This window comes from Cetorhinus maximus, chromosome 17, assembly GCF_964194155.1.
Source record: "Cetorhinus maximus chromosome 17, sCetMax3.hap1.1, whole genome shotgun sequence".
In the NCBI taxonomy this organism is placed as follows: Eukaryota; Metazoa; Chordata; class Chondrichthyes; order Lamniformes; family Cetorhinidae; genus Cetorhinus; species Cetorhinus maximus.
The window spans coordinates 54,328,194-54,341,240 of record NC_135895.1 but is presented as its reverse complement, the minus strand read 5'-3'; the positions used below and the strand labels follow the sequence as shown (position 1 = coordinate 54,341,240).

The window sequence follows — 13,047 nt, the reverse complement described above, 5'->3', positions numbered from 1 at the left end:
GACCAGGCACATGCTGAGTTGGGGCGTGATGATGTGCCTCTGGAGTCGTCCGCAACGCAGCAGCTGCAAGAAATGCGGGAGCATCTGGGAGTGTTGCATGAGAGTATGCTTCACTTGATGTCTATGGTGGAGGAGTTCACGCAGCGCATGAGAGATGCCATAAGCCTCATGTCAGAGCGTCATGCTTCCTCCATGGAGAGAGTGGCGATGCTCATGGAGAGGGGCTTCCAGGAGAACACTCAGCTTCTCCTGGGGATACGCTTGGACCTGCAAGTCCTCACAGCGCCAGTGGCCACATCTGGTCATTGCCTATGTGGGAGATGATGTGAGCTTCAAGCTTCCCAGCTCATTGCCCATTCAGCGATGGTGAGCAGGGAGGTCCGGGACCACCTCACTTTGGCGGAACAGTTGCCTGTCGTATCTGCAGGATCCTCTCATGGCGCTCCGGATGAGGGCAACAGCTGCTCCGCCCCTCTCCCAGTGACTGCTTCATTGGGTGAAGCTGCGACGACTGGGGAAATGCCAGCTGTGGACTGGACAGATCCCTCCCAGGCGGGGCCAGCATAGGCTCCGTGGGCCAGACGACGGCTGCCAAGGTCATCAAGGCCATCAGGACCTTGAAGGCTGTCTCAGAAGCCACTCTGCGCGATGGGGTGGCACCAAGATGTAGCACCCGTAAACATAAGCATAAGGCACCTTAGGCACACTATGGGTTTCTCACTGGTGCTTTTGTGTTGGCCCAAGATTAGGCAATTATTATTTCTTGATGTTTGAAAAATGTTTTGCTTTCATTTTGTTTGACCATATGATGGATAAAATTAAATCCAGATGTGTCACCATGGCTGAGGGTGGCTCCTTTGTTCTGTATTTGTATGTTTTACACATATGTCATGAGTGTTTGAGTGGACATTGAGGTTTATGTCCAAAGCCCTTAGTTGAAGCTGATGAAGTGGCAGATTCAGCACTTAAGTGCCCAGTATGGAAGCGCCAGGCAAGGCTTGTCCTCCAGATCCATTTGTGTGGAACTAGCTGAAGGTTCATTAGATTAAAGTCTCCTGGGTGTCCCTGCCTCCTTGGTGTAGTGCCAGGTCAGCGTTCAACCCTCATCATTCCCCTGTGCTTCCTCATCCTCCGAATAGTGCTGGGCTCATGGTGAGCATCCGCATCCACTGCGCTGACGTCTTCATCGTCCACTGCGTCCCCCCTTTCCAGCACAAGATTGTGGAGAGCACAGCACGTTACCACTATCACCGAGACATGATCTGGGGGACACTGGAGTGCGCTCCCTGAGCAGTCCAGGCATCAGAAGCGCATCTTGAGAAGACCAATGGCTCTCTCCACCTTGTGGAGGCGTGGCTCCTATTGTAGAGCTGCTCAGCTTCTGTTCTTGGATGGCAGAGAGGTGTCATGAGCCACCTCCTAAGGGGATAGCCCTTGTCACCCAACAGCCATCCATCAAGCTGAGCTGGAGCACTGAAGAGCCCAGGCACCTGGGAGTGTCTGAGGGTGTAGGCATCATGGGAGCTGCCTTGCAAAGACTTGTAGAATCAGCATCCTGTGATCACACACTATCTGCACGTTCATGGAGTGGAAGCCCTTCCTGTTGACGAAAGCACCGGGGTCACCTGCCGGTGCCTTGATGGCCACATGTGTACAGTCTATTGCACCCTGGATGCGGGGGAAGCCAGCAATCTCTGCGAAGCCTCTGGTTCACTGTGTCCGGCTTGCCTGGTACCAACGGAAGTAGATGAAGGTCAGTGCATGCCTGAACAGAGTGCCTGTGACCTGCTTGACACATGTGTGGATAGCTGATTGGGAGACACCGCAAAGATCACCAACAGAGCCCTGGAAGGAGCCAGAGGCATAGAAGTTGAGGGCAACTGGCTACTGGCATGGGGTGTCCGCCCACACAGTTAGGAGAGATCTCAGGGCCAATCATCTGACAAATACAGTTGACTGTCTCCCTTGACAGTCGGAGCCTCCTTCGGCACTGCACCTCAGTCATATTGAGGTAGCTGCTTCGCCGCCTGTATACCCTGGCAACAGGATAGTGGCATCTTCTGCGGCCCCTTGCACCTCGGACTACCTCTTGGCCCTATGCCCCTTGTGCCTGCGCCTGGCCTCCCAAAGGTGGCTCCTCTGGAGGCTGATTGTCCAGTCCTGGTCTCCTCTTTATTCTATCCCTCCCTTCCTCTTCAGGAGCTGCCTCCAGTGGAGAGGTCAGAACTCATACTCCGAGGCTAAACGGAGGCCTCCGGAAAGCTGCAGGCCTGAGAAAGATTACTGTCTGCAGACTGGTTTCAAAGTACACAAGAAGCTCTTGGAAATCGATGAGAACTGCTAACAATCATACAGACAACTTTTAAACACTTTCAGCAATTAAAACTTGGTGTAAAACATGAACAACCCCTCTGAGTCCACATATCCCGACATTGCATGAGTTTTCTTAAAAAATCTCCTACCCGCCTGCCCGTTGGGCCCGTGCTCCGACCTAAAGTTCGCATGGGCCCCTCAAAATCCAGGACAATTGGCAAGTTAAGGGCCTTAATGAGGCCTTCAATTAATGGTGGGCGAACGCCCCACTGCTGAGCACGTCCGCCGACTGAAATATCGCGATGCCACGCGCTGACGTCGGGACACTCGTGCAACGTCAGCGTGTGATATTTTAAACGCTGATGTGCGGGCTCCGCCACCCGCATGTCAGCCGGAAAATTCTGGCCAATTTTGGCTCTCGCTGGGAAAAGTTCTACAGGCACTGTCTTCTGTTGTCTTGTTCAAGTGATCATTCTTGATGGGTGAAGCTAGAAAGTGACTGATGGTATTTAGCTAAACTTGATCATCTCCTCACTTTAAGACAATGCATAGCATTGGACAGTGAAACGGACACATTATGCCCTCCTTACTCGAGTTGTAGAACTTCAACTGCCACTTTAGCCAAGATCAATTAATTAACCATATATGCGAGAATTAATCCTTGGCTTGGACTTAGCAACAGAGCTTTGGAAGTCATAAGATTTTTTTCACAATACTTCACAATTCTTTAGTCTATAAGAACAATAATTAGATACTATGTTCATACATTTGTTTTTGGATGTGATGCCTAATTCCTTCAAACAATTAAGTGGCACATCATCTCCACCCACAAAGTATACAAAGCAGTTTAATTATCTTCTTCTTATTTTCCACTAATACTATTAATTGACCCTCCTGTGTATGCCAGCTGTGAAATGTTTCTTGGTTTGTTGGTTGAATCTGCCTGTTGGATATATAGTACACCCAGAGTTTCTGACATGGCCCTTTGTGTTAAATCCAAAGCTCAATAACCTAATGTATATAAATATATCTATTCATAAAGAAAAGCAGGAGAAAAACCCTTTAGTCTTACAGATGAATTGATTTTTATTTAACTGTCCTGTTTAAGCTATCTCCATTTACTTTTATTAACCATTGTGTAACCACATATTTTAATTACATTTTGCTTTTACTGCAGCAAAATGTTTTCTTCCACTGAAACAAGGTTTTACATTTGATGAAAATATTTTTGGAACCAAAATCTGAAGCTGTGAAAAAGGCCAAAGAAGAGTATTGTTTCCTCATTAGCATGATGTTATGTGCTGATTATCGCCTTTGCATATTTGGCCGCCATTTTCGGGTGGGGGATTATTGCACTGTCGCGTCCTTGTCCTTTGTCTACTTCTGCATTCAGACCAAGATGACCAACAGCTCCATTTACCATCAACAGCAACATCTAAATCAAAAAGAAACATGCTATGGCATTCGTTTTACTACATTTCTTATGCAACTTTTTGATATTAATAAACTTAAGGTGTGGAAATTCATAAAACGAACAGATCAATTCTAAGCCAAAAAATTAACAATCTGTTTTTACAAAAACTCGGTTTTAATTTTGAAGTTATTTTACTCTCCCATTTTGCTCTCCCTATATCATGATAGCAAGTTGCTGTAAAAGTGGGCAATGTTGGGACATAACAGAAGTACAGGCTGACTGTCCATCCTATTTCCTTTATTTATGGGAAGCGGCTGGTTTCCAATTTTTTCATTGCAATGTGGCTGAAACTGGGATTCAGCAAACAAAGGATGATGGATACAAACCTGTCTCTGCAAAGTGCATCCTGCTGCTGCTATAACACCATGCTATATTGGCTGTCGGTCTAGTTTTGCAAGATGTTACCATCTGGTGTTAAAAGTACAATTATTATTTCTCTCCTTAACACAATTAGTAATGCTTACCCTCCCTGGTTGACTTCTCACAGGCAGTACCATGAAAACCAACAGGACATGTACAAACACATTGGGTTCCTGCAATGATATAATAATTTCATTACTGATGTTTGACAACAAATTTTTATTCTGTAGCCTTTAATTGCAATTAACTAGCATCAACCTGTTTTATCCAGATGATTGCAAGGAGTGAAGCAGCAAAGTGTGGATCCTATTGGGGAGAATTTTCTCCCTGTTGTGCGGGCTGGGCGGGAGCCGGCGCGCAGCTGATTGCCGCCTGTGATCTGCTGCGCGCCGCCATTTTACTTGGGGGGGCCAGTTAAGGCCCACCCAGCATGACGAGCACCCAGAAGCGCTCAGTGCCCTCTATGCGGGCAGGGGGAGGAGGGAGAGTCAGGGCCTGTGCTCTTTCGCGCATGCGCTGAAAGAGCACAGAAATCTCTTTAAGGCATGGAGCTGCCTCAGGGAGATTAATCTGATTGTGTAAGCTTGAAATAAAGAATTAAAAAATTTATTCAGACTTGTCCCCTCATGTGACAGTGTCACATGAGCTGGGACATGTTTATGAATTTTGTTAAAAATTTTTATTAAAGTTATAAAGCCTTCATGAAACCTCATCCCGCCTGTGGATGAGGTTCCATGAAAAATGTGAAGTCCGCCTGGGCTCTTCGCCTGCCCGCCAACCTTAAGATTGGACGGGCAGCCCTTACAAGTGCCTCAATTAGTTGATTAATGGCCTTTATAGGCCTTTGACAGTTTGGCGGGCGTGCAGCTGACTCCGGTGCTCGTCCGCTGACCTGAAGATCTGAATGACGTGCGGTGACGTTGGGAAGCACGCCCGACATCACCGTGCTTCATTTTGTGCGTCGATGTGCGGGGGTGGGCCCCGCACGCCGACCAGAAGATTCAGGCCGTTGTGTTTATTATAATCAAGGCTACTAGTTTGTCATTCCTTTGGAAAAATGGAAGGAACCGTTGAATGTAATCCTCAAAGTGCCAATAGAAATACAGGAGAATCCTTATTCAGCCATTGTAAAGCAATGGTTCGCATTATAATTTCTACTTTTAAAGAATGATGGTAAAATTTCTTTTTTAATTAAGAATTGTGAGTTTTCATCACAATTAATGATCATTAACAATCAAGGGAAGGGCAGTAATTTTTGAGAATGTGACCTTGTTACATTATCATGCAAAAATGCATTATTATGTTTTCCATCAAAAGAGGTATTTCACCCTCCCAGTGACAATCTGAAAACTTGCACTACATATTACTGTGGTTGTAAGCAAGGATTTTGTAATTATTTCGGTATGTTGACTGTTTGAAAGGAAAGAATTAAAATTGTTATTGTACAAGAATAACGTCCTTCATGGTCTCCCAGTCACTAAATGCTTTGTACCTTTAAGAACAACAACACCATTGTTTTGACATGGAGTACATCGACAAGAACTGGATTCAATCAGGTACTCCTCTAGGGCTCGTCTCATGTTGCCTTTGATCTTATGGGCATTCTGAAATGTATTTGAAGTGACTAGTTCATAAAGAGGTACTGGCTGCAAAGAAAAAGAAAAAATATGTAGAATTAGTAAAAACATATTACTTACATTATATAAAAAGATCTTGTACGTGACAGAGCTAGGGTAAGTCACAGAGTGGTGGGAACCTAGCTTATAACTATTATTTCCATTTAATAAAAGTTCTGGTCTAAGTGGGTGAGTGGGATGTGCCTCATAGGTGGGAGGGAGAGATGATTGAAGGGGGAATCCACCCACACAGATGCATCCATTTCTTGGCGGCTAATAAGACTGGCACAGGCAGGTATATAGGAATAGATTTGGTCAGTGCCTGATGTGGGTCATTTGGAAAATCAAAGGAGTTTGCAAATCATAAATAAACAGCAAATGAATAGGAAAATATTAATGATGATCTTTTTGATCCTGATGTTCCTTCACATGATTTTGCATTACAAAAAGACATATGTGTTTTGTGCAAAGGTTATGGAGCGAATAGCTGAAAGCCGAGGGGAAAAATCAAAGGCGGGACTAGTTGGATTGCTGATTCAAAGAGCATTTTAACAGTAAGTGGCTATACATGCTGACAATCATTTTTTTGCAGAACTTCCAATGGCAATGTAAAATTCAGAAGTTATGGCATCTTTCCAAAGGCTATGTTGGGCAAAAGAAGTGGTTGATGGCAACATAAATGTGGAGACATGAAAATTAAATACGTGGGCAAGCGACAGGATGATGCGGCTTTCCAAACCCCTGTTTCATGGGTGGGGAAGTGGAGGTACTGCTGCATGAGTAAGGTTGCCTCTAGGCACTCTTCCCATAGGAATTTTAATTCCCTCAAGGGGGGATGTTGCCCAGGATCAATGCACTGTGCCCACAGGATATGAGAGATATGGTGGTGGAATCCATGAAAGTTCCCAATGTGCAGGACACAATAGTACTTGGTAGATGCCTCAATTATGTTGTCAGAAGTTGTTGCCTGTCAACCTGCTGCACAGAATACAGGTGGCACATACTAAACCCCAAGATAACCTTGCAGTATTCCATTGGTTACCATGCATACTCAAGCAGAAACAGTCAAGATGGAATTTTTAACTGAAATTATTGGTACATTAACAGATTTAGCAGTCTTCCACACAGAACACAGCCTGGCTGTATGATATGTGGCCAGCAACTAAAAAGTATAAAGCAGAATTGGCTGCAGGGTTGGACTCTTGCTGGTTATTCCTTCAATTTAGAACTTGTCAAAATAACTAAAGCAAAATACTATGGATGCTGGGAATCTGGAATTTAAAAAAAAATTCTGAAAATACTCAGCAGGTCAAGCAGCAGAATTCTGTTGGAAGGTCATCAGCCTGAAATGTTAACTTTGCCTCTGTCGATATTAAGATGCTGCTAGGCCTGCTGAGTATTGTCAGCAATTTCAGTTTTTATATTAAAATTACTTCTCTGTTTAGATGACAAAATGACAAAAAATACAAGAGAAGAGAGTAGCGGTGGGCCCAAAAATTACAAGCCTTTGGCTCCCTTGGAGGACACCACCATGGGCAGACATGCATTTAGAAACATTGAGGAAATAAAGGTGGCCAAGGAAATGGTCCTCTCTGGGATTGAATATGGAGCCTACAGCCCTCGCATGTGGTGGTGGTTCTTATTTGGTAGGCTAGCTGCAGGGGCATTGGATCAAAGCGTGCCAGGTGTCCCTGCCTCTCTGGATGTTGATCAGGTCAGCGTCCATGCCCTCAGTGTTCTCCTGACCGTGCTTGTCCTTTGACTCACTACTGGACTCATCATCTGTGGCCTGTGCAACTGCGTCAACTTCCTCTTCCTCTATTGGGTCATCCCTTGCCAGTGGCAGATTGTGGAGAGCACAGCATGCAACTACTATCAGTGACACACTCTCTGGGGGGTATTGCAGTGCACCCCCTGAATGGTCCAGGCATCGGAAGTGCATCTTGAGAACATCTATGGTTCTCTCTATCACCGCCCTTGTGAAGGCGTGGCTCCAGTTGCACCACTGCTTGGCCTCTGTTCTTGGGTGGTGGAGAAGCATCATGAGCCACTTTTCAGGGAATAGCCCTTGTCACCCAGCAGCCATCCATCCAGTCAGGCTGGGGCATTGAAGAGCCTCGGCATCTGGGAGTGTCTCAGGATGTAAGTGTCATGGGAGCTGCCAGGGTACCTTGCACAGACTTGCAGAATCTGCATTTTGTGATCACGCACTATCTGCACATTCATGGAGTGGAATCCGTTCCTGTTGATGAAGGCACCCAGCTGACCAGCTGGCGCCTTGATGGCCACATATGTGCAGTCGATGGCACTTTGGGCGCGGGGGAACCCAGCAATCGCTGCATAGCCTCTGGCTCACTCTGCCTGGCAGGCCTCATCCGTACTGTAATGAATGGAAGTTGATGCATGCCTGAACAGAGCGTCTGTCACCAGTTTGTTGCAACTATGGACATCTGATTGGGAGACTCCACACAGATCCCCCACTGAGCCCTGGAAAGAGCCAGAGGCATAGAAGTTGAGGGCCACTGTGACCTTCAGAGCCACTGGCATGGAATGCCCACCCACACAGTCGGAACTGATCTCAGGGCCATTAACAAATGGAGGTCACTGTCTCCCTTGAGAGATGAAGCCTCCTTCGGCATTGAGAAATTGGGAACATTTAGTTTTGACCGACTATAATTGAAAAGGATTGTTTAAATAATAACTAGAATAAATCTGAAGCACTAATTCAAAGAAGCTGAGAAAGCCTTGAGGCAGCATTGATGGAAATTGGTGGTAGTCAAGTCTAGAACTCTGGTCAGGAAGAATTTCTTCATACAACACTTCTTCATCAATGCTTGGAATAAGCCTTTGGGTAGAACAGTGGAAATTTTTGAGTAATCTATAAGTCAATTAAATGCTGCGATGGGGGGACTAGGTATTTTTCTATATAGATGAGCTAAAATGGGTCAAATGATCTTTTCTCATCTAGACTTATATTGGACCTTGTGGAAAAATGGTAGACTAATAAAAAACAGAAATAAATCCAAACAAAGGGGCAAGAAACCAAAGACAAAAAACAAAAATTAAACCAAATAAGAAAAAAAATATATGTAGCTAGAAAAGGATAAAGAAAAAAAAGCCATACAATGGTGAAGGAAGAACTTCAGATAATTGAAGGTCCTCTAGAACACATCAGATATATTGTTATTCCAATCAGGGCTAATATCAAAGTTTTTCATTTACATTGGTGGGCCTCCACTGCCCCCGCACCTTACCCGGCTTAAAACAACCCTTCACCCCAGTGGATAAAGTAATTGTTAAATAATTGACAGACCACAAATTTTTGTTTTATGTTTAGGGTGCAGCAATACCCTATATGGGTATGATGACAAGCACAATATGATTAACTTAAACTGAATGTAAACCTCTTCTGGGTTGTGAACTTCATTTATGTTAGGCAAGATGAGATTATTCTTAGGGAGCTGTGCAATCTCATGAAAATTCTGTTGTATAATCAGAGTTGGATAATGGAGGCTTTTCTGTATTAATGGAATTACCCCTTTAGTTTGTCCTTGTTTTGCTGTTTACACCGGCTTTGTAGGTTTTGATCCAGAACCATTTGCTTTTCTATTTCAGTGTTTTACACTAGGCATTTTGGTATTAAAATATTCAAATACACAATTAACAAAAAAAAAATCACTTTCAGGGACCTTTCCTGTAGTTTACATTTTTGAGAAATATTGGACTGTAGCTTTAAGAATAATCATGTGATGTAAGATCACATGATCTGTGTAAACTAATGTGTTAGCAGCGTGGGGAACCTCTACAGAGAGAGGAGAGTACTTCTTAGTTATGGAGTTTGCTGAATGTGTGTAGTTGCTGCTGCTGTCTTGTAAATAAAGCCAAATGTTTCCACTAAGAAAAGTTGTCTGCAAATCAACTCTATAACAAACTGGCGGCAAGGATAAATCAGATTCGGTGCTGTACCTCGCCCAACGATTGTGAGATAAGTTCGTTAACAATAACAGAAGATATACTCATCTGAAATGCCACCGTTCGATGCTGAATCGATCCCTTTGAGCCAGCCATAGACGATGGGTCTCAGTATAGAGAACGTTGTGCGTTCTTCTTTCAAGCAAACAAAATCACGGGAGAAGAGAAGAGGAGAGCAATCCTTTTGAGTACTTGTGGGAGCAAAACCTACAGTTTGATTTGAAGCTTGACAGCCCTCAGTGCTCCAAATTTGAAGACTTTCAGTGAATTAGTAGACCTCGTTAAGGGACATTTTCAACCCAAAACCTCAGTCACAATGCAGAGGTTCAGGTTCAATTCACGAAATAGAGCCCGAGGTAAGACAATTGCTACCTACGTGGTGAAATTAAAGAAACTAATGGAATATTGTGATTTTGGTGAAACCCTGAATGACATGCTCAGAGATCGTTTAGTATGTGGCATGGAATAGTATGTGGCATCCTGCACGGAAGACATTATACAGCAGAGACTGCTGGCTGAATTGAATCTTGATTTTAAGAAAGCATTAGCAATAGTGCTGTTGATGGCGCTGTAAGGGATTCACAAGCAATTCAGGGGGTGCAAAATGGCGGTAGACACTAAATTAGGCGGGAACAGTCAGCCAAAAGTGGTGCGAAAAGCCGGGACTCCGCCGCGAAGCAGGAAACAGCTCCCCTTAATGGAAAAATGAGAGAAAGCAGCTTAGCAACCAAATTGAAAAATAACTTTCAGTGACATGGAAACAGTCATTCTTCTAGCGATTGGCAATGTAAAAATGTAGAATGTTATTTTTGTCACAGAAGTGGACACATAATGAGACAGTGCAAAGCAAGATTTAAACAGGCCTCCAAACAACAAATGAAGTCCAATGAAATCTATAGTGTAGAAAAGCCTGAACCAACAAATTCAGATGTTTATTCATTATTCAACATGAAAGTTTGGAAGACAGAGCCAATATTTGTTATAGTGCAAGTGAATGGTAAACCATTAAAAATGGAAGTAGACTTGGGAGCTTCCACCATTGTAATAGGAGAACACACTTTCAGATATCTAAATAAAGGTGATCAAGAATTAAATTTGGAACAAACATCTACAAAGTTGAAATCGTACACAGGTGAAGAAATCTAAGTAAAAGGTATCACTAGAGCAACTGTTCATTCTAGAAACCAATCAGCATGTCTACCAGTGACGGTATTGAAAGGCAGAGGACCAAGCCTTCTAGGGTGAAATTGGTTAAGGGAAATCAACCTTTATTGGCCATGAGATTTCAAAAGAGAGCTGGAAGAGTTCCTGTTTTGAAAAAGGAGTGTGTAACAATTCAACAACCTGAAGAAATGAAGACTGTCTTAAACAACTACATGGAAGAACAGCAGAAGAAACTCAAGGCGACCCTGTTGAATGATAGAGTTCAAGATGAAGTGAGTAACCTTCGCAAAGAAAAGGAAAATCTGTTGAAAGACCTTCACACACTACAAGATTCCCTCACGTCAAAGTTTGTGCCTCTAGAAAAGTATGAAGAAAAACAGGAAGAATTTGACGCCTCTCTGAACAAACTGAAGAACCAGTTGGCGGAGAAGATGCAGCAATGTTCAAGGTTCCAGGAGGAAGCCAACAGATACAAGAAGGAGACAGAAAAGCTGAAGAATCAGCTAAATGAAGCTAAAGAGGCTTTGAAAGCAAAAGTCGTAGAACTTTCCAAGAGGTGAGCAGATAATGATGTCTTGGGTGACTCAGCTACTAAACTAAGACAAGTTGAGATTGCATCTGAGAGAAGTCTGTGGTAAAAAGAAGAAGACACGTAGAAAGAAGATTCAGAATTATTGGTGAGGTGCCGTCTTCGGATAAGAATGAGCTTAATAATTCTCTATTTTGAGGGGAAGGTGGAGAAAAGTCAAGGGAACCAAAAAGCAATGCATGATTTGTATAGTCGTGAGAGGCAATTTACTGTTGGAGAAGCAGTATATGTAAAGAAATTCAGTGGAGGACCGATGTGGTTACCTGGTAAAGTAAGTTTGATGACCGGACCATTGTCATACCATGTGGAAGTGGAGGTCTGGATCACCCGTAAGCATGTGGATCATTTAAAAAAAAGAGATATGCCAAAAAGATATTATTCCGCCTATAACCATGACTGAATCAGTGATTCCTGTTGAAGATGCTCAACCAAGGAAAGACAAGCCTGATGTCTCTGTCAGAGTGGAAGACACTGACCTGCAAGTGCCTAATGAGGTACCTGATGTTAATGCAATTCCAGCAAATGTGTTTCCCACAAAAGAATCTGAAGTCATGGAGCTGTGAAGTTTCACATGGATCAGGAAACCACCTAAAAGACTGACCTTGTAATTTTATGACCTTTGTAAATATTGTAATGTCATGAGATAAATACCCTTGTAAATATAAAATGTACAGAAAAGTTAAAGGGGAAGGAATATAGTAATTATAGTTTTGGGAAATGTTGGACTGTAGCTTTAAGAATAATCCTGTGATGTAAGATCACATGATCTATGTAAACCAATGTGTTAGCAGTGCAGGGAACCTCTACAGAGAGAGGAGAGTACTTCTTGGTTATGGAGTTTGTTGAATGCATGTAGTTATTATTACTGTCTTGTAAATAAAGCCAAATGTTTCCACTAAGAAAAGTTGACTGAAGATCAACTCTATAACATTTCCATTCATTGGTTTCTCTTGATCTTGCACCTACTGTGACTGAGAGATTATGGGTGACTTGCTCCCAAACCTTTGCCTGAGCCAGTATGAAACTTGCCTGCTGGGAGGTAAGCAAAATATTTTTCCAATTCCTCAGACCTTCAGGTTTTGGATTGGATTTCAGCAAAGCGACTGTGTTCTAATATCCTACTACTTTGTAAAACTCTGTATTGGTATTCAAAATGTGCTCTTTTATCATACATCATGATAAGAAAAATGACAAAGATACCTATTAAATGAAACCTTGGGAGAATAAACAGCTAAGTGATTATAATACACATGGTGCATGAAAACTCTCTTTATTTAATTCTATTACTGAACTTCAGTCAATAGGTGAAAATATTACCTTAAATTTAATGATTTCTGGATTATACTCAACCGCATCTCCCCATTCCTGCATCAGTTCTACAGTTGGAAGCTGTTTGTGAGCAAGTGCTGTCACATGCTCACTTGCTCCACCTCGCACAAATACTATGAAATCTTCGGTGTATTTTGATTTGGTAATACCCTCTGGAACAATGGATGTACAATTAGAATTCATTATGAAGGAAAAGTTAATAAAAAATATGCCCATTGTCCCCTCTATTC

General features: G+C 43.1%; 1 protein-coding gene across 1 annotated transcript in view; it reads right to left on the bottom strand.

The window, feature by feature from the left end:
- Positions 1-3,377: 3,377 nt before the first annotated feature.
- The window catches only part of dab1a (DAB adaptor protein 1a), a 473,747-nt gene continuing 464,077 nt past the window's right edge, over positions 3,378-13,047 (bottom strand). The window contains exons 24-27 of the mRNA XM_078561911.1: positions 12,806-12,969; positions 5,640-5,793; positions 4,252-4,320; positions 3,378-3,748 (exon numbers count right to left, since the gene is read on the bottom strand). Coding sequence (XP_078418037.1) covers positions 3,597-3,748; positions 4,252-4,320; positions 5,640-5,793; positions 12,806-12,969 — 539 coding nt within the window. The 3' untranslated portion in view covers positions 3,378-3,596. The remainder of the gene's footprint in view (positions 3,749-4,251; positions 4,321-5,639; positions 5,794-12,805; positions 12,970-13,047) is intronic.